General features: G+C 36.0%; 1 protein-coding gene across 4 annotated transcripts; it reads right to left on the bottom strand.

The window, feature by feature from the left end:
• Window positions 1-27,731, bottom strand: LOC113723798 (rho GTPase-activating protein 7). 4 transcript variants are annotated; one of them, XM_072067932.1, is made up of 24 exons: window positions 27,224-27,731; window positions 25,234-25,270; window positions 24,454-24,530; window positions 22,084-22,176; window positions 21,905-21,975; window positions 21,663-21,741; window positions 21,404-21,548; window positions 21,111-21,230; window positions 19,608-19,685; window positions 16,053-16,108; window positions 15,894-15,963; window positions 15,236-15,323; window positions 11,327-11,570; window positions 8,826-9,047; window positions 7,898-8,251; window positions 7,476-7,525; window positions 6,098-6,158; window positions 5,928-6,011; window positions 4,821-4,934; window positions 4,565-4,734; window positions 3,979-4,048; window positions 2,561-2,764; window positions 1,339-1,551; window positions 1-670 (listed from the first exon to the last, which is right to left on the bottom strand). In XM_072067932.1, exons 1-23 carry the CDS (start codon window positions 27,275-27,277, stop codon window positions 1,369-1,371), a joined length of 2,724 nt encoding a protein of 907 aa, XP_071924033.1. In that variant the 5' UTR covers window positions 27,278-27,731; the 3' UTR covers window positions 1-670; window positions 1,339-1,368. The 4 variants fall into 4 exon arrangements, with proteins under 4 accessions (XP_071924033.1, XP_027102572.2, XP_071924092.1 ...); XM_027246771.2 differs by lacking the exon at window positions 1-670 and having other exon boundaries at window positions 1,038-1,551; window positions 7,898-8,239; window positions 27,224-27,729; XM_072067991.1 differs by lacking the exons at window positions 1-670; window positions 22,084-22,176 and having other exon boundaries at window positions 1,038-1,551; window positions 27,224-27,729.
• Window positions 27,732-27,814: the final 83 nt, after the last annotated feature.

The raw sequence follows: 27,814 nt of genomic DNA, 5'->3' as shown, positions 1-27,814 counted from the left end.
TTGGGTTGAAAAATTGGGTGGCTATTTAGCAAAATATGAACTTCAAAACACTAGGAACATAAGGCCTCATGGTAAAGAACTGTAAGTTTTTCTATGATAGTTGGAATATAAGTTGTAGGGCCTTCAAAAGACAAGATTGAAGATTCTGTCCGTAAGACCTTAAATCGGTAACTGGATTAATGAGTTCTATAAAGGGCGGCAAAAAAATGTGTCCAGTGTGCCGAGGAGTTGAGGATATTAAAGATTATCATTTCAAACCCTTTTGTCAAGGCTCAGAGAGTGTAAAATTTGGCACAAGCTAAATGGGATATCCGGCAGCCTCTGGTGGTGTTGGCCAACTTCATTGTATTATTGGTTAAGGGCACTTGACCCTATTCCTTTTATTGCAGACCCCTTGCATTACTTCATGGGCTGATAATTGGAATTGGAGTGCACAAAATTTCACCGGTTCTCGATTTTGATTCCTTTCCTTCATTAAAACTCAAACCCAGCTACATATTCCGTTCACTTAGTGTTGTATTGGTTCAAGAGGACAGTTGGAAACGCCTTCTTCCGGTAGGTTTTTTTGAGATCAAAACAGGCATAGTAACAGGGAAGAGAGATTGCACTGCTAGATTGTTCCACCATATCTTTGAGAAAGTAATGGCCCTCTGTTGAACTTTCAGGCTTCCTAAACATGGAACCCAAATGATGAATTAAAAGGAGGCTCGATCAATTCGAGATGTTCTCCAGCATGTGCACATACGGAAGTATAATTTCATCGAATAACCATCCAATGCTCAAACAGCAATTTAACTACATTCAACTGTTATGAGATGCTGGTCCTAATAATAGCACCGTGGCAATTGATTTAGAAGATAATTCTCCTTGTTTCTTTGCTGTTTCTAGTAAAAGTCAACTGAATTTCTTTCCCCGTTCGATTAGAGTAGGGGAAAAGGGACTTCATAGGACAGTATCTTCAATATTACCATTACCATAGAAAAGAGCAAAAGAAATTAGATGTAGAGCATTCAGTTTAAAGAGATTTACAACCAAAATACACAAATATCAATAAGAGTTCTATTAAAAGGTCATCAAAAGCGTAACACTAAATTTCTTTCCAAAAGCACCTCACCTAAAGATATACACAAGAATGATAGATATCGTTTATTGCACAGAACATAGACCACAGTTGTAGCTTAAACAAAAATGATGAACCAAAATACCTAATAATTAATTAACTTGCCAACACTAAATGCCGATTATACTCTCAGCATCAACCAAAACAAGAAAAAGGAATAAAGAGAGACGAGAAATTTTATGGTACAAAGGATATACAAATGATAAGACGTCAACTACCTGCAGCAACATTGTGAACAGCACTTCTAGTCAGTGCCATCGGGGAGAAGTTGCTTTGTACACTAAATCATGTGCTGCTGTTCCATAGTTTAAATCCAGGTTATGCAGTTGTTCCATCAGCTGGGAGCGCCTTTCCTTGAAAAAATCGAGACGTGTCGTCAACTCTACCAAAGTGGAAGATGCTGTTGAGGGATTTCTACTATAATCAATCACCTGAAGTCAAATTGACAATTTGAGGCCAGATCAAGTTAAATATTATCAGAAGAGATGACATGACTAATGATTAGCACAAAACAGTAAGTAAACAGACAATACGAATTATCACCAAACTTCTTCTACGAGTGCTCAATCAAATTTGGGAGTCATTCAATCTTATGAATAAATATCCACCCGAGATCCCCTAATAGTACAATTGGTCCAACATAGCACAATAGTTCTAGATATTCTTGTTTGAAAGGTCTGTAGTAGAATCTGACTGAATGCTTGAAGCTATGTTTTGGAACCAAATGCCTCAGGTGCAATATTACGAGATACACAACAAATAATTCTTCAGGTTACCTAGTAAAGCACTGTCATAATCTCTAAGACAATGCTGTAAGATTCAAAAACAATCTTAGATAGCTTTAGAGCAATGTTAAGGTCGACAAACTAGGATTACACAGCACGAGAAATCAGAAATCTCACTTGTGATAATGTCAATTCTTGGGGTTTGGCCACAGCACAACTAACAGAGACGCATGAAGTATCACTAAAATCTAATTTGACCCAACCTCGTGAACCTTGAGGCCCAAGTCCAATTTCAAGGTTTAAGCCATTACTGGTCTCAATTAAAAATGTGTTGCATCTCTACCACTTGGGAGGAGTTTTCCAAGAATTTATGACTGAAATCTGCAGAGAATTTAATGGAGATGCAAAATTGATATAACTTTTGTTCTTTATTGCTAAACAATTCATAATCACAAATTTAGATGGCAAAAGGAAAGAAATTTACAAAAAGTTGTTAGGCCACAGTTTCGCAGGGAGCCCAAAACCGTTTTTGGGGAAAAAAAAATCAAGAAAAGAACAAAGATTTAAGCATGAAAAGTTTTGACACTTGCTGGATGATTATAGATGGTGACACTAATCAGTCTGCTGGGATAGTAATACAAACCACTTCTATACATATTTGCATTGCAGGACAAGAACAATAAGTGCCGCACATTTTTTCCTCAGAAACTCTTACCTCTCCTGCCCTTGAAGTAGATGGTATGGCCACAGAATCAACAGCACCAAACTCATCCACAGATAAACTTGTGGATGCTTCAGTACTCTTGGAATCACTCAAGCTTGTTGAGTCTATAAACTGCTTCCTAGAAGGCTGCCTGCTGCTACTGCCAGATGTTAATACTTGCCCTTTAATATTCCTCAGATCGGAACCCAGCAATTCCTGCAACAGATTACAAAAGTTAGCCAAGGTAGAAAGAAGGGAAGGACAGGAGAGTGATGAAAAAGTATTAATTCAGGTCCAGAAATTAAGGATTATTCTTTCACATCAAGAAAACATTAATAAAAGGAATAGATTTTGTGGGTAATCCATCCAAACAATAGAAGCTATTCGAGTACCACTTACCGTGTTATCTTAATTACAACATGATACACATTGTATTACCAGCAAAAGTGCATTACAACCATGGCACATAGGAAATGCTTCAATAAGCATGTCATAACAGACCTAAGAAGGCAGAGGACAGATGGTTCAAAATGAGTGAGGAGTAACATAATCTGTAATTTCAAATGGTGGAAAACTTTGGGCAACTGTATCAAATAAGAAGGGGATTTCTGCAAATGTACAAAATATTTTGAAAATGGACAACTCTTTCAAAATACAGACACGTTTCCTTTTTTTTTTTTTTTTTTGATATAGCAGAAGATTTTTCACAATTTGCATAAAAAGAAATGCGTCCCTGAATGCATTGAACATACCGCATAAACATAAATCTACTTTGTCAACAAAGCACACTATGAGTCTGTTTAACCATGAGTTACGAGGCCACAGCTACTAATGACGACATTAGGCAATTAATCCATGGAAATAGATAAAGAAAAAGCATTATGTGGTAACAACTGATAATTACTACAAATCACAGCAAAAGTTCAACTAACTTTTTGAAACAAATATCTGATCGCCAACATAACCTATTATAAGAGCCAAATATGCACCAGGAGTCCCACAAGATCAAAGCAAATAACCCTCAAACATCCCGAATTAAGATTAGGGAGGAGAAGAATCACAAATCATTTATATAATGACATATTACTTGCAAAAAGGGGAAGGGAGGAAGTAAAGAAAGACATCTTGAAGGACATAAAGAAAGGACAACAAGAAACTTTATGTAAATGGATGATCCATACATCTTACTCAGGGAAAAAAAAAGAAGAATAGATGGACGACAAAGGTATCATAAGGAGGATAAGAATGGAAAGACAGGTTAATACACTTATAAGTGAAAAGAGAAGATTCAAGATCATCCTCAACACAAGCCAGTGAGAATAAAACTTAGAAATTGGTGGGAAGGGATCTACCTTAGAAACGGAAAATAAAATATCTTAGAGTTGAACTTAATACAAACAAGATGCAGTAAAGAACAAAAAAATGCTCACCTCATTTCTTTGTTTCCTTTCATGGTTACAGAAAGCTAGTGTTGCATCAAAATCTTGCTGGTAATATTTGCTGCAGAAGGCAAAAGAACCAGTAAGAACGAGGGAACAGTATCTACTCTGTTCAGTTTTGTCCAATACCACATTCTCCAGCATATCAGAAGAAATATATTGTTTGCATAAACAAGAGAGATAAAATTCAATCTTCAGTGCAGATCCTTGCTGCAAAATCTGAGAAGGTACTTTTGGGAAAAAAAACAAGGAACAAGCAACCAATTCCATATCATGGTAAAGATTCTCTGCAACTGACACTCATGTCACCAAAGGTAAGCAACCCTATTCACGATATCATAAAACCACTTGTTTACATGGATGGCTTGACAAAACTTCGCTTATTTTCAGTGGTTAAATTTAATGGAATGCAAATTTGGTACAAGTTGAAACACCTAAAGTCAGTCAACGGAAACATAAGTTTTGAGTGAACTTCATAACTTTATTGGTTTCCTAAAAGAATCTGCATTACTCCCAGAAATTAAATGAAACTACATATACAGCCCTTTGTACAGAACACTGGGAGTTGAGAACTGACTGTTGAGAAACATGATTTGGAGCATGCTGATAACGATCACTTGCATCAGACAGGGAGCCATAGTGATGTTGACGTTGCTGATTAAGTTGATGGTGAAGTTCAGCAACTTTCTGTTTCAATCTGGCCACATCGGCTTCAGCAAGAGCTATTTCCTCAAGCTCTGCCCTTGTCTTCATGCAAATGTAAAAGCACCTTCCTTTAATAACCTTTAGTAAAAAGAACAATTACTTAATGATTTCAAAAGGTAAACACAAACCTTGGAATCCATGCCACGAGAACCAGCAATCTGCCCCGAAGACATGCTCAATCCTACTTCTAGAGCAGCCCTCAAATCTCTCTCAGCTTGCAACTGTTCTTGTAATCTTGCGACCTAAAAAGGATCAACATATTATGACACTAGTTAAAGGATGAAGCGAAGGAAAAGAGAAAAGTGAAGTGCACTCTTCTTTGAAAGAAAGCACAGTGTATAGAAAGTATTTTATTTTCATTTTATATTATATATTTGTGCTGTCATAAGCTGTAAGAATCATATAGAGGAACATCATGCATTTATATTAGCATAAAGAATTAACACATTAATATGTTGGAATTTAAGGACAATTAATTAGACGTAACTCGTCAAGCTTTTTAAAAGTTTTGCAACCAATGCAACAACTTCAGGACATATCCTTTTAGCAAACCAAGTTTTAATAAGCTAAGCAGAGAAAAGCATAGCTAGCTGCAGCATTTGATTTCGTGTCAACAAACTTTCAGTAAATCAAATATCAAAAATTCACACTAGCAATTGAATTGTAAGGTTGGGAGAGGTTAATAGAGACAGAAAGAGAAGAGAAGGAAAAAAAATATCTGCACTACTTTTTCAGCATGGCAAAATAGTTACATGTCTTTAGCTCAAAATGGCAAGCAAACTTGGAACCTTAATGGAGTCTACTGGGTCTAGAAGAAACATAAATGAATACCATTGAGGATAATCCTAGTGCATATTGTCCTTTTTATATGCTTTCCTAGATATCATACAGACTGATGTATCGATACATGAATACAGTAGTGGCTTTTTTAGTCACCAAAAATTTAGCAATTATTTAATAATTGGCACACACTTCATTTAAGGGTAATAGAAAGTGAATTATTCCAAAAAAATTGTGCTGCTTTTCTGTTGTGTGCTTTTGCAGCTTATTATAATTTGTTTGATAAGGGATTGGGTGATGGGCGGAACCAGGAGTCCAGGTCACAAAGGTAACTATAATATAAATGATTTTTTTCCCTATTATGTGATTTTGCAGCTTATTATCATATTTCATTTGGTAAGGGAGTAGGTGATGGGAGAACCAGGAAGCCAGGTCATAAAGGGTAAATATAGTACGTCTTGTTCAAGTGCCAGCCGACGCTCATGTAAAGCTTGCTTCCTTCTCTCCAAGCTTGCCTGTAATATCGCATTTCCTCTTGCCTAACATGAAGAAAATCCTCATCCCATTAGCAAAACATCAAGGTCACATAATTCTAGCATGAAAAGACAAGCTTGAATTTCAATACCTCTTTTGCAATTCGATGCCGCAAGTCATTTTTTGTGATTTCAAGTCTTTGTATAGCAAGCCTACAAAAAAGGCATCAAAATTATTCATCACACCAAATATAAAATGGAAACTACCAGATTTATTACATAAGTAGTATTTCATCAAGGATGATTAGCAGGCTCCACAGAAATCTCTAGTTGGTCATCTAACTTTTCAAAAATTGAAAAAGAACAAGGAACAGTAAATATATTTTCTACAAGAAATGGTAATACCAACCATGAATATTTGATTAGATACATTTTCAAGAATAAAGGAACATTAGACAAACAGGGGGTGAACAAAATAAAACATTAGACTATCGTTCCTCAGTGGGTTGCTATAGGTAAAGAAAAAATGGTATGCATGAACTTCTTATGCCAACTTCTGCTTCTGTTATTGCAGATGAATAAGAGGGTTCAATTTTTTTGAACTCCCTAAGCAGAAAAGTTCCATGAAAAAAAATAAATAAAAAGTTCGTCCATTTTAGGCTCCAACAGAATACTCAAGTCAAGCAAGTTTTCAGCACTACAAGAGGGGCAAATACATTTTTTCTTAATTTAGCTGCATATATTATCTTAACCTGACGAGTCTTCAGAACTTTATAATTCAAGGCTCACTTAGGTGCGACAGTCCTGGTTCTTTGTCCCTCAGTGTGGGGATCCGGTTGCGTTGGGAATTAATTGTCAGATACATGGTGAAATGATGAAAGAGGAATTAAGCAAAGGCTAAGATAGAGTAAATTATTAAGACCAATTCAGGAGTCTGGTTGGTAACTTTTTTGTTAATTACCTTGGCCCTACTTCCATAGTCCAAATCATTTTTCAGGAATGAAAGCCATAAAGGTGATGGCATTGATGGCCAAAAAAAAAATGTTGACATCCTATTTGTAAGTCAAAAACATATTACAAGTTGTATACACATAATCCTGCTTTAAGCAGCCAAGGTTCAGCATTTTAAAAATATGGAGGGCTCCCAACCTGAAGCACTAACCAAACAAGCAGATGAGAACATGGAGCACCCTACAACAAAGATATGAAAATAGGAAAGCTTTCCTTTTCACAGAAAACTGGTGCAAATATGACAAGTGAAATAAGTTCTAAGAGATATCAACATTCTTCCATATTTAATAGCAGAAACAATGGTCTCTCGAGAAAGAGCATAAATGGTATAATTTACATATGTATGTAGCTGACTTTATTACCCTCATAGTCATAGGTGAAGTAGGCTATCCGTGCGAACATTAATTAGATAACCATATTTCATTATAGGGACAGATAAATAGCAAGCCCATAGAGTCATCACAATAATTATAAGCTCAACACCAGTACATAATAGCAGTAAGCTTAAGAGAATCTTACTCCTCCTCTCCAGAGGAATCAAATGACTCCACTGAAGGTGTTTTTCTAGCCTGTACAGAAGGAAACATCAAATTGTCAAACTCCGAAATTCTAGATGCACATATAACAGATAAGAAGAAGCAATAAACTGTCAACCAATAATGCAGGATGCACAACAGAGCAGTGAAAAACCTTGTTATCTAGCCCTACATATGCACATTGCATATTTTGTTATTCTAATAAAAAGGGCTGAGTACAAGAATATATAATTTTTCCAGCCTAAGCCAACTGGGGAGTACTATTGTACTGAAAAGAAAGCTTGTTTTCTGGTAGTGAAGAAACAAAAATAAAACTTTGTAACCAAAACTCACACACACATTTTGTGCAGAAGATCCAATAAAGCTCATCAAAACATCAAAAATTAGAAAGAGAAGACAGCTGACATTGTTTCTTCCCCAAAAGGTTGACTTCTTAACATTCGCACTGGATGCACTGAGTTTGCCTGATGCTTTTTCGCCGGATGATTCAGGGCCAGAGATGGATTGAGGTATCCCATGATCCATTGATGACAATATCTCCCCCATAGACCGCTGGGGCTCGCTACCAGTTAATTGTCCAGAAGCACTCATCTCTCCTAAATTTGTCTTCTTTTGTAGGTCTACTTGGTCATTAAATGGGATGTTGGAATCTCGACGTGTCTGAGAATCTACACACAAATTTGATTCTGTTCCTAAAGCATGATTGCCCTTCGGGGATCCAAAATCTGAATCATCAGCTCCACAAGCCTGATTTAACAACTAAACGCACACATAAGTACCATATAGCAACCTTCATAAACATCAACATAATGAAGACCCATGTGGAGACCCATGAGCAATAATGAAGAACTGCTAAAAATATTTTAGGCTACATATACAAAGCATAAAGGTTAGGGCACAGAAAACCTGATGAAACTAAGCTAAGATTGCCCTATTAGTTTAGATCGGTGCATTTTTGGTGCATTAACCTTCTACTTCACAGCTCCCACTGTATTTTTGTACATGTTAATGGTGTAAATTCAACTCTTGTGGCCATGTTTGCACTTATGTCAGAAAAATCTAACTAGAGTACCACTACTGGCTAAGAAAATGCAATAGCAAGAGGAGTTGCTAATATGCCTAGGATAAAATAAGCTCCATATCTGCCAAAATAACTATTAGATTTGCACATTCTTCACATCACCAGGTGCAAGACTGTTCAACTTTTTTGCCCAAGTGAAAGTTGCAACAAAAGGTAAACGTCAAATTATTGATTCGTTGACAAGACAAACAAGAAGAAGTATCAATTATAAAAAGTATAGTAGATGCATTTACTTGGAGAGAGAGAGAGCACCTTATAGTCATAAAGATCACTGGCAACAGAACCACTACTTTCACTTAGCTTCCCACTAAGCACACGATCATGATCATCATCAGTTTCTGCATCAACTTCATTTTGAGCATCATGATAACCATTATCTTTTGTATTGAGAGTTTCTTCATCAGTTGAATCCTCACTCCCGCTGTTTTCAATTTGAGAATCAGCTGAAATTGAGCATCTTTGTAGAGTATCATCCTGATAGAAAGATAAAACAATGCCACTAAGAGCATGTTAAAACGACATTGCTAACTTCTGCAATTGTGACGAAAATAAAATCTTTCATGTGATGCCAGCCAAAAGTGGCTATTAGATTCTAAAAACGTCACAAAAGAAAAGGGAAAAGAGAATGTAAAGACAGAGTACAAAAACTAACATTTGGGAATCTCATTTTCTCCATTTTTTCACCCAATTATTTGATTACATTTCAGTTATCAATAATTAATCTCCTTTGGCACTCAAAGATAGTGCAAAAGGCTCCTACCACCATGACACTATTAGTCTAGGAAGGCTTAAGAATCAATAAACCTTATCTTCTGTACACGAAACTTATTACGCATTTGAAACCCATATACAGCAGGAGAGCAAACTTGCCATTTGAATGATAACTTACCATTTAAGGTAATTGGTAATAACCATAGTTGGAGTATAATGTTTTTATAATTTTGATTGCAAAGCAAATACAAGTATGCAGACATAGACTGGTATTCTTTAGGCTAACACTTAATTATTTGAAACTCGGGTAATGACATATTTTGTATAGACAAGGTAATAAGAGTTGATTACTTGTACATTATCCAATCAATATCTCATCGTTCTACAAATCTGTCTATTCTTCAGCTATATGTATATTTATCACTATGATTACCAAATAAAACCAAGAGATACAAATTCATTTGTTCATGGATGTAAATAAATGGCTTGCTAGTCCTTGTACACGTTCCAGTTATCCTCATTGTATAATTGATACAGTCCAACATAGTATTCTAGTGGGTTTAGTAAACTGCTTTGGTTGATATTTAGAACCATGTGTTCACAATCAATGATGGTATAATCTTCATGACTATGCTAATTGTCTTGTTTTTGTTTGATGCGATGTACCAAGGTTTCCTCCAATTTTTGCTTCTTGTACAATGGACAAATTTACATGCAACATTTTCATTGAGCTTTAAATTTGCTTACCATATAAGCAGTTTATTCATGGTTTTGGCACTCCAGCTTGGGCACCGTTTTTGCAGATCTGGTTTATCATCCTAATTCCAATTTACTGGAAATTCTTAATTTCCCCAGTACATTGATTTCATGAAGTGGCTTTTGACTAAGTCTTCTAGTTAAACATGTAAAAGCAATATGATCTTTTTCTTTCTTTTTCTTTTACCCTCCCCATACCCTTCCCATCCCCAACTTCCAGCCATAAGATTTGAACCTTGAACTTGGCAGCGGAGAAGACTCTAAGAGCCCTCTCATGGCCACTGGACCACAGAAAAGCATATGATCATTCTAATTTCTCCATATGATGTCTCCCTTGTGCCAGTTCCTCAATGTACAACCGACTTGTTTACCTGTTTTAGTTCCTTGTATTCCAATCCATATTTTTTTTCTTTTGATTGTTTTTTTTCCCCAAATCCAAGTACATGGAAGAAAATATAACAAGTAAAGGGTGGGGTGGAACTCAAGGAGATCTCAAATATATCACCCATTCATTCTAAGCTGAACTGTGGCAAAAGAATTCTCACCCAAAAAATAGCATTTGACCTGAGCATATGTACCCATACATGAGGTGAACCTAAACTATTGGAATTATTACCACCAAAAAAAAAAACTCATGGTTTTGCAGTTTCATATATTACGAGATAGTTTGCTAAATCAGATCACGTAGAATGATAACTGCAGAAACAAAACACATATATAATGGCACTAAAGATCCCTCACACTAGCAACCAAAAGAGTATTTCAAGCAGTGGTTTCTCTCCTTTCTTTTGTGCCTTGGACTCCAAAAAAAAAAAAAGATCTTGCAACTAAGAAGAGTGGACAAGACTAATTTGGCTTAAAATCGCTGCCGAGGCTTAAATCTAACAAGTCACAAAGAGTACTTAACAAAAAAGCAATAAGTTCTTGTCTTGTGCAATTTTACAATCTAAGCTAGAGAAGAGGTCAACATAACAATTAGGAGAAAACATAAAGGACATAGGTTGGAGACCTTAGAATTCATTTAAATACACAGAGAATTATACAAGGCCTTTCCCAAGAACTATGAGGCACAGGAAAGTGAATTTAGTTCTAGGGTTGGTTTGAAAAAGAACTTTGAAAGCAAACTAGTATGTAGGTAAAAGTGGACAAACAATTTTCAGCCTAAGAAAATATTTCTTTCAGGGAAGGTTGACAAGACTCCAAAGAAAACTGCAGCTACGCATGCACTCAGACAACTAAAATCCACCAATCTCGATATGAGATTAAAAATTGAAAGAGACACGTACATCAAAGATATTGTCATACTCCTCCAAGAGTGTTGTGATGATAGCTTGTGCATTATTAGCTGCATTAGCAGCTGCAAGCAGCTGAGCAGAATTATCTCCATTAATATCAAAATCGTCCTCCAATTCACATTCACCAGCCAGAAGAGGTCGCAAGAGCAATGGTGCCATACAAGCAGCAACAGCAGATGGTGTCATCCGATTTTCAGAAGCATGAGAGGAAATTGTGTGCATCATCTTTAGTATTCTGTAAAAGGACAGGAAGATTTGATTTTGAGATAGCATGGATAGAACTTTTAAATTGGCACTGAAGAGGCAGAAAAAAATGTCTTTTGTGGCAATAAAGATGCAGCATGTCCAATGCACAAACACAAAATATTGCTGTAGGTAAACATAACACTAACTTGCTCTTTTAAGTGTTAAAATCTGACCTTGTTGCATTTTCTTATGTTAGTAGATAGAAGTAAAGGAAATTATAGCAATGATGTTCAATTACTCCACACCTTTCCCGAGATACATGGATAGGACCCAAAATGACATATATAGTGATGCTCGAAACATGCAAGAAAAAGCCATTCCTCAGCAAATGTGCTTGCTAATTATCATGACACCACGGTACAAATAAATAGCTAAATAAATAAGTTGTCATGGATTAATATCAAGCTCCAGTTTCTGTCAATGATGCTTGGCTCATATTGAACATCTGTTTCTTAATTGTCCATCAAAGCTTCAAATTTCTTATGAGCCAACTATGCACTCACTCACAAATTGAAAGGGAATCTGGGGATCATAAGAATCATTCATTTGACTGATCCAACAGTTGGGAATGATTCAAGTAAAAGCAATTCTGGTTCTAACAGGCTAGACTTCTTAAACTCTACATGACGTGTAAAAGGACGACATCAATTATAATGGCTCTTTTTCCCCTTCTTCCTACTAGACTTTTGGGCTGAATATTGTTATTTTGTGTTAAGCAAGCTTTCTGATTTGAAGAGATTAAGAGTGACTTAATATGCTAGCAGATATTTCTATCATGGCAGTGGTGCGAATGAAATTCTTAGATCAAAACATGCCCCAGATTTATATAGATGGCTTCAACAACAATAAAACTTAATTGGGAGCCAAGTTTGCACTCGACCTTTTTGGGCTAATTTGTAAAGCACTTTTGGGCCGCATATATTCAGTTGTCATGTTGCTAGCACGGATCCAGGTACAACACTAAGCAGCTAGTACCTACCAAGACACGACATTTATTTATCCAAACATAAACTTCTGGTACACAGATTATCGTTTTCAACATTATCTTCCTAAACGTAGTATATTCATTCATACAGATCATTATAAGTTTCATATTCTCCAATCCTGGATGTAGTCACTTATATGTTAATGCGACCCCATCCAGAGTGAATCGAGAATGTAAAATTGAACTTTAATAAGCTCATTCTTTTCATATTCTCCAATCCTGGATGTAATCACTAATATGTTAATGTGACCCTATCTAGAGTGAATCAAGAATGTAAAATTGAACTTTAACATTCTTTTCATTTGTCATGGAAATCCAAAATGCAAATGCAAGAATTAGGTGATTCTAGAATTTTTACAGCTTATATTACCCACCTTTGTTATTTTCTTTATTATGCTTGTAATGTACTTAAGTTTCACTCCAGTTCCATTTTAGCATTATTATTATGTTCAACAAAAAATTGCATTATTTAAGAGTGTTTGAGCAATTCAAGTAACAAGTGACATTTATCAACACTATAGCTAGCATATTCGCTATTCTCAACTTAGGCCCTGTTTGATAACCCAATTCAGCACTTAAATTTAATGGATCCAGATTTTAACATATTCAGACTGTTTGATAACCGAAATTGAACATCCGAATTGATTAAGTGGCACTGAATTCCCTAGGCAAAACTTGCTCCCAAAATCAAGTGATAAACTATTTACTTATCACTAAATGTGATATGCACTCAAATGTATTAGATTTAATACTTAACAATTCAATAACTTAATGGATTCAGACTTTAGATTTCAGATTTCACACTTCAGTTTTCAGAATTTACTTTTATCAAACGCACCCTATGGTCATTAAGTTTACTTCATTATACTATTATGTTGGCTTAGCCTTGAACCCAATTCTGCAGTGTAGGTTTTGATATGTAAAATCTTCTCCTCCTCCACCAATTTCTTATGTATTTGTACTTTTAATAGTCTCTTCAATTCTGCTATACTTCATTTTCCATGCAGATGATTAATAGAAGTCTACGCCCAGAGGAAGTACAAAAAATAAGATGAAACCTGCTTTGAGATTATTTCCATAGCCCATAAGAGTGATCAGGTGAGAGGCCGCAGAAATGTCTTAAAACTGTGGCTTAAACAAAATGAAGACTCCATAAGGAATAGAAACTTTCAGTTGCAGCTGAGCCAAATTCAAGAATCAAATTCTGAGATTGGAACTTCAATATGTAGCTAAGCAGAGTTCAAAAATCAAAAAGCTGAAATTAAAACTATCAGTCATAGCTGAGCCAAATTCAAGAATTAAAACTGAGATTTCAGCGAGGTAAAGCCTGTACTTTTTTGCTACAGCTTTTTAAAGCTGCTTAAAGAATAGTGATGATTGGAAAAGCTGTCTAAAAAATGGAAGTTCGATGTTGAAAGGAGAAAATAGAATAAAGACTGCCTTTAAGAAATCAGCTTTCTTCCAGCATAAAAAAAGCTAAAACTAGATTAAAAAGAATAAACACCGCAAAAAAACTTTCAGCTTTAGAAAACTATAATCAGCTTATCGGAAGCAACAAGAATGGGCCCAAAAGCAGCAAAGACCACTCAAAAACCGAAATGGCCACTCAAAAATTGAAATGGTCCTAACAATTCACTTTAAGTTGTTTACACTGGATTGGATATGAACTATTTGTGCTTCTTTCCCGATAAGAAAAGGGGAGAGAGAGAGAGAGAGAGAGACTCAAAACATGGCTAGCACTAGTGGGGTAAGGAGCATCCCAAGATATGCAGCTATGGACTCCGTTTGTTGCTTGGCAGGGCATTTTGATTGACAATAATAACCTTGAATTACAAGTGAAGATCATAAGGTTGCAGGTTATAAGAGTCCACCACCTTTTATTCCACTAAAGCAAGGCACTCTTTGAGTGTAGTTTTCTTCTCATTGAAGTCAAACAAGTCTTTGCTCATCTGATAAAAGATGGTAGTCTTGCAGAATACCTCAAACAAATTTCAAGTAAGAGTACACGAAAATTAGTACTTTTTCCCCGGTGGTGTTGAAGGGCAGCTTGTACCTTTTAAGGCAAAAGCGTTAGCCAGAAAAGAACAAAACACTTGCAAATACTCTACTTTAGGTTAAGATGATCACGCTCACCTCGTCTACATGATTCTTCCATAACATGTCATTGAAGCAACTCTTTCTCTTCCATTTAGAATTCAAGTCCTTCAGGACTATGGTTCCACACATAGGAGGAAGAGTATATGGTGTGATCACAACACAATGCACAAACCCACCCCTTTTTTGATGATAGACTATGGCTAATTATCCGAAACAAAAAAATTTTTTTACCAGGACTCTTCTCTTAGGACAGTGTTTGCCACTTTACTAAGCAAACTTACATTCATAGCCCTAAAGTTAGACTAAAACATTGTAGTAAAGAAAGCATTAGAAATGAGAGTAGAATAATTTAACCAAATTGTATGGCATCAGTGATTATTATCACGGACTATGTCAATTTCAGCCAAACATCTAGAAGAACGATCCAATAGTACCACAACACAAAATCAGAATGTGAAATAGAAGAAAACAACCAAGAAGCTCCATCATCATTATTTCTTGTAAGCAGGCATTCTTCAAAGCTAGCGCTTCTCTACAAATATACACATCCAGTTCAAATACAAAAGAATTACCTCTGCAATAATCGCCTGTTAGGCTCAGGAAATGTCTCCAAAATTGCAGAGCGCAAAGCATTTACCCGTGCCTCCTTCCGATCAATTTCTGTTTACAGTAACAAGAAGGAAAGAGTTACAAGATAAAAGAAGCAGAACTGTAAACATCAAAATGAATGTAAAACTACCAAAGAATTCCTAGAGAGAAGATTTACAAACATAGAAGGATGGAGACATGCATCTTATACACATTATCATAGATTAAAATGATTCTCATATGTTAAGTTCTAAAAACAAAAAAAATGTTTATCTTCTATACTGAGGTGTAGTGTAGTGATAGATATTTCATTGTATGGGAAATCTGAAGTGAACAGTACAAAAAGTCCAGATAGAAACAAATAACCTAGGAACAGAAGGGAGGTACAAGTGGTTACAATTATAACATATCAATCCAAGAGTATCTGAATAACAACATGCTAAATCTGCCAAAATACATCTGCAGAATTACCACAAAAGGACAAACAGATACACGATAACCATGTGTATGCTTTATTTCAAACAATCTACAGACTTGTTGGCTCACATGAGTGTGTGTGTGTGTGCAAAAAAGACGTTGCATTCATTTTTCCCCACTATAGCAAGCATATTCTTAATTGAGAGAAAGAGAAAAGGAACTTACTGTAGGCCTCCAACAAAGCAGTGCAGCAGGAAGCAGGAACAGGAGATGAAGGCAGCTCCCGAAGAACATGCTGCAAAAGACACAAGTCCAGAAAGTTCTGACTTGAAAAGGAGTCAAGAAAAGGAGCAACACAGTTATAAATAACTTATAGATAAGAACCTTAACACAATCACCAATAACATGAGCATCCTCATCAGGGCCAAATTCACTCTTTCCTGCAGAAAATCAAAGAAATTCAATTACATCAGAATTGGAATAAGTCCTTGAGAATACAAAAAGAACTACAGAAGCCTCGTTCAAACAAAAAAGACAGTACTAAGGTCCTCATTCCATCAAAAGGCACAAGTTGATTGTTTAAGGAAAAGTTCCCCACGTATCAATAGGTTCATGACATTTTTGGCAACTATCAAAATGCCTAAGACAATATGAGACATCATAAATTCCCATTGCAAATTTCATTCTTTTTTCTCCAACCAGTTACCCATGTGTGGATCAACATACACGAGCAATGCAACTGTTTTCCAAAAGATAAGAAACAAAGGTAAACTCAAAAATACAAAGAGCTAATAGGCCCACAAGAGGAAATATTGGCAGAAACTCGAAACATTGAGGCAGAGACAACAACAAGAAGTTACCTCTTCCCAATCTGCAAATGACCTTTAATAAGATCTCCTATACCTGAATGGACCTTCCAAGCATGAAAGATTTAGTGGATTACTTTTCTCCAAACTGTCATTGCTGCCTCTACTGATAATCCTTCATCTTATTGCCAGCACGTATATCACCCACTCCAATTTTATGAGGTTAGTTAAAAGTAGTTTCATTTAAAAGCCATGAATTCCTGTTATTCGTACTGATAGGTCCTCCATGGGTCCATTATCATTCAAATCTTATTTGGAACCTACCAAATCTATTCCTTTCAAACAGCCACAAGTTCAGCATAAAACCATATTTCTACTTTGCAATTACCAGATCTTCTGTTTGAGTGCTTTCTGGTTCTAAATACCATAAATGCATTCTTTGAAAGAGAAAAAAAGTTCCCTACCCCACTACATGATTCTTATACCAGTTATCTAGAACAAGATGATCGCATTGTCAGCTGCCTGCTCTGATGTATGGTTAGACATGCGAAGAACAGCCTCCCAGTATCCCATCTTCATAAAAAAGAACACCTTACAAAGATGCCTTTACGAATTTAAACCTCCTGATGCAATTTTGTTCATACCAGGAGTCTTTGTAGACCTCCTTACCACCTTTAGCTCTGAGACCTTCAATCCAAAAGGATGTCATACACCATCTGCACGACTGCCTCCAGAACTTTATTTTCTAGTAGAGGTCGATCAAAAGGAGTTCCCGTTGAAGCCTAGGAATCGAAACCTTAAGCAAAGGAGCTTGTTCTGCATACTTTTGGGTACAAAAAAGGTAGAATGACAAGTCATTTTCATCTATCCTTTAATGCTGGAGGACATTCTAACTGTACTGAAGTCCATTCCATGCTTCACTTTATAATTGACGAAGGGTGCCTTTTCAGACATCTGATTGACCAAAAGAAAGGAACTATAAGGTTGCCCTTGTGCAACTGTTAGTTTGTTTTTCTCTTCATCCATATACTTCTTTGATCCCAAATAAAAATCTCTCCCAGAGAAGCTACAAGAAGAGGTGATTCCAAACCAAGGCATTACGAAAGTAGGGGCAGATGATTACACATAAATCTCCATTTACAATCACATAAGTTGGCAATCAAGTAATAACCTTCAGATTGCATTTAACTGCCAGGCATCTTAGTAAAGGAATGGGCATCAATTTCCCTTGCCCATCATTGCTTTGTTTGGTGTGCCAAGTTCAGAAAAATGTTGCTCTGTCATCTTGAGGCAGCCACCATTCTGGATTGAACCAGGAAAAGGAATGAACCAAACTGTCCAGAACCATGGCACAGAAGGAAGCTGGGCAGTTAACCTTGAGAAGGGGTTCCAGTCGAGGTTCTTGAAAATTTGGAATAAAAACAGTTTGAACCGTGAAATTAAAAAACAAAAAAAAAAATCCCATTTGGTTGCAGTGCATCAGCTAGTTACTAGCCGTTGCCCAATGCCCAATGCTGTGCAACTATGAGCATTGCAATAACAACAGCACCTAAATCGGGAGCAATAGCTAATACTATAAAAGCCACCAGTTCCTTTTTTTTTTTTTGCCTCAAATTTTGCCTACAAATAGGCCTTATGTCACCATTTCTTCCACACCAAACTTTATTCTCTCTCTTACCCTCTAATTCTCTCAATCTCTTCACCTACTCTATTTCTTCCTCTTCTATTATTTTTACTTTATGTTTCTTCTACTACACTCATTGACTTGCATAATTCATTCAATACCTGCAAATTCAGAATATTTGTTTATTTATTAATCCATCACCCATAAATTGACAAGTTTCGTATTTTTCTTTTGCTTGTTTGCTAATAATAATAATAACATGAAAGTTTCATTTTTTTTTTCCTTCTAAATTTATTGTCCTCAACGTCTCCTTATCCTAAGTTCATTCTCATACTATTCTATCAATTCTATAAGTACAAGGCAACTGGAACCAGAACCGGACTGGCAGGTTCTAAAATTGTAACCGTAATTGTTCCAACAAAGTTTGATTCCAGTTCTACCTTTCAAAGGAGTCAGAACTGGAGGTTCCAGAGCCATAACCAGCAGCTCTGGAATCATGACCCTACCTAATGTCATCTATTTACCAAGTCAAAAGAGACTGAAATTAAGAGTAAAGAAATCAAAACAATTAGAGGGTCTTCAGAGAATGATATATGGTGGGGTAAGAAATGACAAAATAAGGCATATTTATAGGCAAAATTGAAAAATCAAATAAAAAAAGGAAGCAATGGCTGCTAAAGTAATAGTCACTGCTCCCACTTTAAGTGCTGTTGCTTTTGCAACAGTCATAGTATCATACCTAGCCATTGCCCACAACCCATCTTTTCTTTTTTCCTTTTTTTTCTTAATTTCACGGTCCAAAGAGTTCCATTTTTCTTCAAGAACCTTAACTGGAATCTCTACTCAACGTCAAATACAAGGTTCTGGTTCTCTGCACAGTTTTGGTTCCAGTTCCGATACCAGATGGCTAAGTTCTGATCTGGTTCCCCATTCTAACCAGCACCTGGCCACCCCTAGTTGCAAGGGTATTCATTCTAATTTTAGTGCATCGATATGGACAAAAGGAAGGAAAAAAAGGGATAGATGTGTTGTGTCTTTTCCCATGTAGGTTGTAGATGTACCCAAACACTGGTATGTACTGTTTGACTCCTTTAATTCCTATCTCATGCCCGGACAGAAGATTTCCGTTCTTCACTGCCGTTCCAGGTTCAAAAAACATGTCTTCAGGATCGTAACCACAACCTATCTGTAATCTTACTCACCATTCTTTCTTACACATGCTAGATGGAAACTCCGCAAAATTTGAACCACAAGCCTGTTCCTGAACCCATAACATGAAACCTTCCATTCCACACTTTGATTACAATCATCAATAGACCCATATAAAGGACAGAAAACCGTAGGAATGTAAATGACTAAACATCATTAGACAACTCCACAGAAGGCCAAAACCAATGCAAATATTATGAAAATAGCAGTTGCGATTATGGCAAAGTCTATTAGGTACTTAATTGCTGACAGGAAAAGTATCGGTTTAAATTAATAATCAAAAACAGAAAAAGTAACAACCTTGTTCATACTCGTGAACCCTCCGATCTACTTCCTCGACATCAGCTGATTGTCGCAAAATTCCTTCTACTTTAGTTCCTGCAACAAAATAGGCCACAACCAGAACAGATTGTTTTACAGAACTCATTCTCTTGTTTATTTCTTTTACTGAGAATGGTTGCTAAGAATTCATGTCGAAGATGATGGACTACAATACATCTGAAATTCTGAACAAGTTATCCCACCTCAAATTTATCTCATCTTCTATCAGTAACAATCATACACTAAAACCTAGTTATGTTACAGTAACAATAATTCCTGAGTGATAAATCAAGTGCACACACAAATGCCTAACCCCTTGCCATGTTAGCAAGTCATGGTCACCGTATAAAGTAATCTAGCAAGTGGCAGCAATGCAACACTCTCATTGACTTCTTTTCTTAGCAATATAAATTCAAACAAGCTGAACTGAATGGCAGACTTGCATCATGCAAATGCGTTATCAACTGCATGCATCATCCTCCATTTTATTCCACTAACATCCATGCATTGAGGAAGTAGATACTCTTTCATCCTCTCCAAATAGGAGCCTTTCTCCTTTATTAAACTAAAAGACTTTAGTATTCAATGCAAAAAACCAGCCGTTTGTTTTTCTTACTTCCTTTTGTCTCTTGGGGAAATTCACCAAGAAGGGGGTTGGATTTTGACAAATATTTGCAAATACAACATTTTGCTTTAAATAGTTTTTAGCAGAAAATCAATTCAAATTAGAAGCAAAAATTTTCAATAGAACTTTCTTCAAACAATCCCAGAAAATCTACAGCAAAGGTGAATAAGCAATTTCCTCTTTTGCTAGACTCATTATGATTGGGGCATGTGTTTATCACCATTCATTAAATCCTAAAAATTTTTCTCTAAATCATCTTTTAGCAATAAACATTTTTTATGCTACAGTAGTAATCATTGCTTGATTAATTGTTTAACCAAATTTCTGCAAAAAAGAATACATTGCACTTGCAGGACTTATGGTTCAATTATCCATGTGCAATCACCTGGCAATGGATTCATCTTTGTCTTCCAAGAAAAGCTATCATACTTAAACTTTTTGCACAAAAATAAAATGGATTATATATCCTACTAGTCATCCTGGAAAGCCGCTGGTTTGTAGCATTTAGCCTTTTGCTATATAAGACTTGTAAAAACCAGCTCAAACTTTGAAAACTTCCTGTTTCACAAAAATTGACCTAAATTAAAGTCCTAACTAAGGTGCAAATAAACCCTCCAAAAAACTAAACTATCAACTTAAATATTACTAAATCTTAAATTGTCAAAAACTCTTAACTAAAAGTCCATAATACTACACTAACCATGCTATAGCAACCCATTAGCAGTTAACCAAACATTCTCCTGCACCACATCGTTTGAAGAACTAAAGCATTTGACATCATCTTAACTTCAGGTCTTTCAAAAGAATTTGATCAAAGCTACAAAAATTGATGCCCAAAACAAAATTGAAAAACTTACCATACTTCTCAAGAAATCGAACAGCTTTCTCAAGAAAGGATGGACCACCATCTATATCTTCAAGAGCCAGTAAAATGGGACGCCCAACGACCAAAGATTTAACAGGACGCTTATCCCTCCCTGTATTAGTATGAAATTCAGTGAAATCATTAAGAAAAAAAGTTGTTTGTGAACTTTCTTGGTAAAATGGGTCCTAAAATGTACATCTGAGACACAGAATGAAAATTGAGAGAGAGAGAGAGAGAGAGAGAGAGAGAGATATGAAATTAGACTGTTGAAACATATAGGCTTACACTGATGGAAAGAACCATCAATTGTATCATTAGCATCACTCCGGAAAATTCCATTATGTCCCATCACAAGTGCTGCACTGGGTGCTTGAGCAAGAGCTTGTTCAAGGGCTGTCTTCCACTCATACAAATCTTCAGATGACTCTGCCTATAAATTTAGAAGCAAATAGGTGACTATGATCCCTTTTAGTAGACATTTGAAAACAAGAAGTACATGTTAACATTCTAGAGAACTCAAAAGCAAAAGGAAGCCCTTCAGCACCTTCAGAGTGAAAGCTCGCCCATCACGTCCATCAGGAAACAATACAGTTAAAAGCTTTTTATCTTCTCTAACAACAACACTGCACAACAAGAAGCAGGTCACTCTTTCTAGTTTACACTTGTTAGTGTAAGCTCAGCCTTGAACCAGTTAAAAGGTTACAAGAAGAAGATCAAGAATGTAAGTGCAACAGCAGAAGTCCGTATGTGAAAAGCTGCAATGGAATGTAAAGTATATTTACATACCTTCCTGAATTATTCAAGTCAATACCCCCCAATGTCAAGTTCACTTCACCACCTCGTTGTGGAAGTGCAGTCTGTACGGAAGGAAAATAACGAGTATCCGTCAGATGAAAGGAATTTCAACAGAGGTCATCTCTTAATGTGGTCTGGGCAAAATATCATTGTACAGGTTTGTGCTTTACTTTGTATTGTGGTTTTGTAGATTCAAACGAATCAGATGAGGAATGTCTTCCCCCAACTCTCAGTCTGCACATGGCTTCAAGATGCAGGTTATCCTAAACCAAATTTTCAAAACAAAAATGGATTGCAAAGAGAAAAGATGATAAGGCGGCACCCCATTGAAGAAGCTTGCAACCAAACCAAGTGTCATTCCCACTAGGTTTCAGTTTACTCACTGTCATCCTAGTTCAGGAGAAATTGACTATTAAAAAGGATAGGTTCATAAACCTAACATCCAGCATTTCTTATCCCAGTCCTCCCCAATGATTTTGGAGAGGGCATAGAGTTGGTGAAGTTGACTTTCTTATTCCCACTAACATATATTACTTTTGTTTAGTCAAATAACGCTCTCCAAAAGTTACCCAGACCCACCAGATGGCTGCTAGACAGCTCTAACATCTATAAATTCAGTATACAGAAGATAGCGAGCATCCAAAGCATATTCCTCAGAGGACATTGGATTGACGAAGCAAATCTTATTAATGAAGCACAAAAAAGAAACGCCAAAAGAGTAGCACTATAGAGTCAGAAAAATAGCAGCAACAAAGTGTAAAGATAAAGTTCATTAACGAAAAACACATGGTGGCACTCGAAGCCCAACCTATAATTCAGAACTGCTTAAAATCTATCAAATTGAGCACAAACAGAATAGAATGTTTCTTGTTCTTCTTTTTCCTACTTTTTGGGTTACATAAAGCATTTGCACAAGCATAATAAAATTTTTTGTGCTTAAAAATTCACAAAACAGGTCCAAACTGTTACAAACGTTTATGTTACTCTGACTAGAGTTACGAGAACTAACATCCTCAGAAGCCAAAAAACAATGTGGTAACACATACAACATATTAAGCCTTTTCTTGAGGTAACTCTTATCTAGCACTTGGTTAAACCAAGAAAAAAATTAAGTTGATGCAAAACAGCACCAGATGTGAAATCAAGTTTAGTCCCGGATTTCATTTTTCCACTTTATCTTACCCCTTTCCTTTGTCTTTAAATCTGTATAGATTTTTGCCCGCCATTGATATAGGACTATGATTACACTTCAGTTGAGCCCTCTCATTTTTTCACCAATTCATGTTTCAGTTTTGCTTCTCTTCAACTTTGTAATGCATGAGTTCCTTTAGAATTCAGGTGTGATGAAACTATTTTTCCAAGCGCATTTAGCCCACCATATTGCATGATGTCAGCATGTCTTTGCATTAGAAGTTCTCATTTATATACAGAAGACAAAACCCAGTCTAATCATAATTCTAACATTCAAACGAAAGCATGTGGATAGCCAGAGGCATCTAACTACCATCCAACTCTCTAAAAGGCATATTTGGTTTTCAAAAATCCATGAAGTCCACATTGTTGACAAGCTTTTGATCAAGAAATTCTCCACTTGCTGAAAGTTGGTGGTTATTTCATCAGATATTCCACATCACCATTAATTTCTACCAGTTAAGTCTCCCAAAGTTTTACTTCGCATTGAATCAGATGAAATATAGTAAAAAGTACAATCCTGAGGGAATTGATTTCATACTTTTTTCAGTTGCCTACCTTGTTTATGTCCAGAACTGTATAGAAACAAACATTTCTTATTTCAAAAATCAACCTCTGTAAAAATTTGGATATAACCAGCTCATGCTCTGAGTAACAGACGTCAACTATAGAATTTTTCTTATCTTTGATCAAAAAGAGATTGTTCCTTTCACCAATGATTAGATTAGCAGATTTATATTTTCTTGAAAATCAAACAATTACGAAGATGTGATTTAGCTACTTCAATTTATCAGTCCACCCTCCCCTCAACTGACCAAACTTAGCTCAGTACCCTCTCTTTACAAAACTACTTAGACTAGACTTCTTTTTGGCATCCCATATCAACTAAATAATAATTCTCTCACCTTTTCTTTCTATTCCATCTTCACCAAGGAGTTTTCATAAAAATCTGCAACTAACTGAATCAAAATCCTCGTCATAATCCCACACTAGTTCTGCTGATCTCAACCAGCTTACAAGAAAGTTGTCACTTTTTGCAGAATATGAGCACCAAAATGTCTCAACATGCCACGCTGATCTCATCAACTTCTAGCAGCCCAGCAACAACTAAAACTATTAGTTTAGAAAATGCCTATTGAATCCAACCATTCAGTTCTCAATTTTGTATTGATTCCCATCACTCCTTGATCACAGCTTAGTTCCTTACAGCAGTTGATTATGAGACACGCAAGGGAATTGGGTAATTATAGTTTACATAAAAGAAATTAAAAATCCAATAATAGGACACAAAAAAAAAACATAAATAACCGAGAACTCAAAAGAAAAAAATAATGAGATAGGATACTAACTGGATCATTCTTGAAAAAGACCAAGGAAGTTCGTGTAAGGATAAACCATCGCTTCTTCCAAGACTTCCAACCTAAACCTGAAACAAGCTCAAAAATCACAAACCTTCAGTACAAGAATTAAGAATTTACATATCAATGTTCAGCAATGACCCCTATTTCAGGACCAAATTAAAATTGCTTACCTATATGCATTTTTTTTTTCCATAGGACATGACTCGACTATCCATCACCCTCAACAACCAAATCACAGCCCCTGACCCTACTTAACCATCTAAAGCATCTCCAAGAACATCTATACGACAGAGAAGTGTGACCACACAAGCATTTTCAGGTTAAAACCTTTAGTAATGAGTCCCATCATGTATTCCTAACCCACCTATGTAGGCCCAATACCCATAGCCTGCTGATAACCTCAAAACCCAAGCAACATTGAAGCAAAGCTCCTTGTACAGCCCCAAAATCTTGGAAATTTGGAATTTAGTCACTTGCACTGTTATTACTAAAGGATGACAGTTGAGGCACCACATCTTGAGGAACAGGTTCTATGATTACTTAATGTGGTACCTAGTACACTAACTGTTAACATCACAACCAGGTCCCTTTGCCTTTCTCTTATATTCTGTTTAAATCTTGGATACAAACTATTTATACTTCATCTGCAGCTGTCAAAGCATTTGATAATCCAATACGCATGAGTAAAATATTGTACAGGGTGCAGATGAAATTTGCTATCAATTGACAGCTAGAGATGCCCAAAACTTTAAAAGATAGCATACTAACCTTTTGAGGATATGAACAGCGGCCCGCTCTTGAAAACCTGCAGTTTTCCTCAACTATCAGCTAAGAACATGATACCGCTATATTTAGCTCAGAGAAAAACCAAGAAAACTTCACCTTGTTCATTAAAACAAGGCCTAATTAGTTATTTATGCAGAGCCAACACAACCTAACAAAGACTCAATGAGATCAAAACTTGAAGTCTACAACGTTTAATCTACGAATCTTTTATAATTCGGCTGTGCATATATTTTCCTTTGTTTATTCAATGATTATCAGGGAAACTAGTTCCCTCTCCTTTGTCTTTTCTCTAATGGTTGGTCAGTGCACAGGACAAATACTTGCTTCAATATTAGCAAAACTTCTCTGTTTACTGCAGATAGAAATTGGAAAAAACCTCCCAGTGAGACAAAGCTATCCTTTGAAATAAAAAACCAAAAAGAAGACGAAGGTCCTGCCAGTAGGGGACAACACAGGATGATACCAATATCTCTTTGGAGCCACATTGTCTAGGGCAATAAAATCTAGCGCAATTGTATATTGGACCATGAGAGAGTTCAACATCACTACTTTTGGGCAGTTGTACTGGTTTTTTATTTTTATTTTCTCTTTCTATATCATACAACATAAACTCTAAATCTCACAATATAGCAGTACAAACTTCTCCAATTGAAGAGAATAACTTCAGGCTTCTTCAGGAACCATTTTCAACATTCATGGTAGATGTTCAATCCCTCGCGGTCCTAATTAAGTTTCCTTTAATTTTTTTCCAAATCAAATTCATTGTAAGAGAAATTCCTTCAGTTCTGTTTGTTGCACACGTGAGTTTCTAAATCAAGATCCTGACATGGTTTTCAGATAGCAATTTCAGGTTGCAGCTCCATTAGGTTACAAATGGAGTGTATTATATCAAAATATTTTCCACAGCAAATTATTTGAAGAAAAATTATATGCCAAACAAGTTTACTTGGGACAAGTCTGGATCCATTTCCCCATTTATCATTATAATGTCCATGCACCTAATGGCAACATTAATAGCAAAAGTGCAATAGAAAATAAAAGTAGGTGATGTATCAATAGCCATAAACAAGAAAAATATGTGAAGAATCAATTTTGAGCATATTAATTTAATGCTAGCCAACATCAATGTGGCCAGAGTTACTAGAAGTAAAATTATCCAAGAAACAACTATTGCCCGTGAGTTCTTTACACATCAACCACAGGACAGAATATTAGATGATGCATTTCTTTGTTTCTTTACGGCCAGCATGCTGAACATAAATTCGCTAATCAAATGTTTACGTCACAGGTATGGGACAATCAAAATGGTCATTTGATTTCTGGAAATAAGGAATCCAGTAACAAAGTTAACATTTTCCCAATTCAATTGTGTATTCATTTCTCCGATTATATACATTAATAAGCCTTAAATTATTAGAATCCAAACTTAATCCAACACAACATAAACTAGGCTCAGACTGTGTTTTACTAGTGGAATGCATTTCCTGGTCGACACTAACCAATTTCCTGATTTTTCATGGTCTAAGATGAATTAAAAAACTTATCTTTACTAACTCATTTTTCAATTTTAAATCCTGCCCACTCGTTTCCAGACAGATAATCCCAACTTCCCACATTGCCAATAAACAAGAGCATTTGCATTGGAGAGTTTTCAAATTCACGCATTATAATTACCTCAATATCGAACAAATGATACAACATCGAAGTATAATCCACATATTACATCAATTTCAAATTGGACTACCAGCACAAACGCCCAATCAATATTCAAAAAGTCAAAACTTTTCTCCCAAATTTCAAAATGCAAGACTACACATTGACTTTTTCTGACTTCAATCAAACTCTTCTTTTTCTCTAATCACGGAATTCCTAAAACTCCACGAATCCAAGAGAAATCCAAAAAAAAAAAAAAACTAAAATTAAAAAGTACAGCTTCCCAGCAAAAATTACTCAAATTGAAACGAAAAATTACCGTATTTGAAGTACCGATTCGAGGACGCTCAAATGCCGCAAGCGAAGCAGACATTTTACTCTTCCTCTTCTTCTACTTCAACTTCTACTTCTTCAGAGCTCAATCAAATCCAAAGAATAAAACAAAATTCATGAAAAAACATAAACTAAACAACCTCTCACATTTCAACTCCCAACTGGGCTCCGATCGGGAAGAGATCTGCAGAAATGTCTCTCCCTTTCTCCTTCAAAAATTCCTCTTTTTTCCTATTATGGTATTTTTATTTTTTTTTCCTTTCTTTTGGTTTTAACAAATGAGTCTATCCTAGATGAAGAAAGAATGAGGAAAAGGCAGCAGCAGTAGAGTAGAAACCACCCAACCACTCTTTTTTCTGTTTTCTAAAATTTCTTAAATAATAAATGAATAAATAAATAGTAGTACAAAAGTGGGGAATGGTGTAGTTGTAGCAGTAGTGGTGGAGTATAACAGTACTAGTGCGTGTTGTGCGTGGTTTTTTGGTATGGATTAGGTGGAGTGCAAGGCAATACTTCAATGGTAGTTATTGTGGCCTTGAAAAAGCAACATGTGTTTAACTTTTGGGAATTATTTTTT

Source organism: Coffea arabica, chromosome 1c, assembly GCF_036785885.1.
Source record: "Coffea arabica cultivar ET-39 chromosome 1c, Coffea Arabica ET-39 HiFi, whole genome shotgun sequence".
In the NCBI taxonomy this organism is placed as follows: Eukaryota; Viridiplantae; Streptophyta; class Magnoliopsida; order Gentianales; family Rubiaceae; genus Coffea; species Coffea arabica.
The sequence above is the reverse complement of the archived record's forward strand: the minus strand, read 5'-3'. Positions and strand labels throughout refer to the sequence as shown.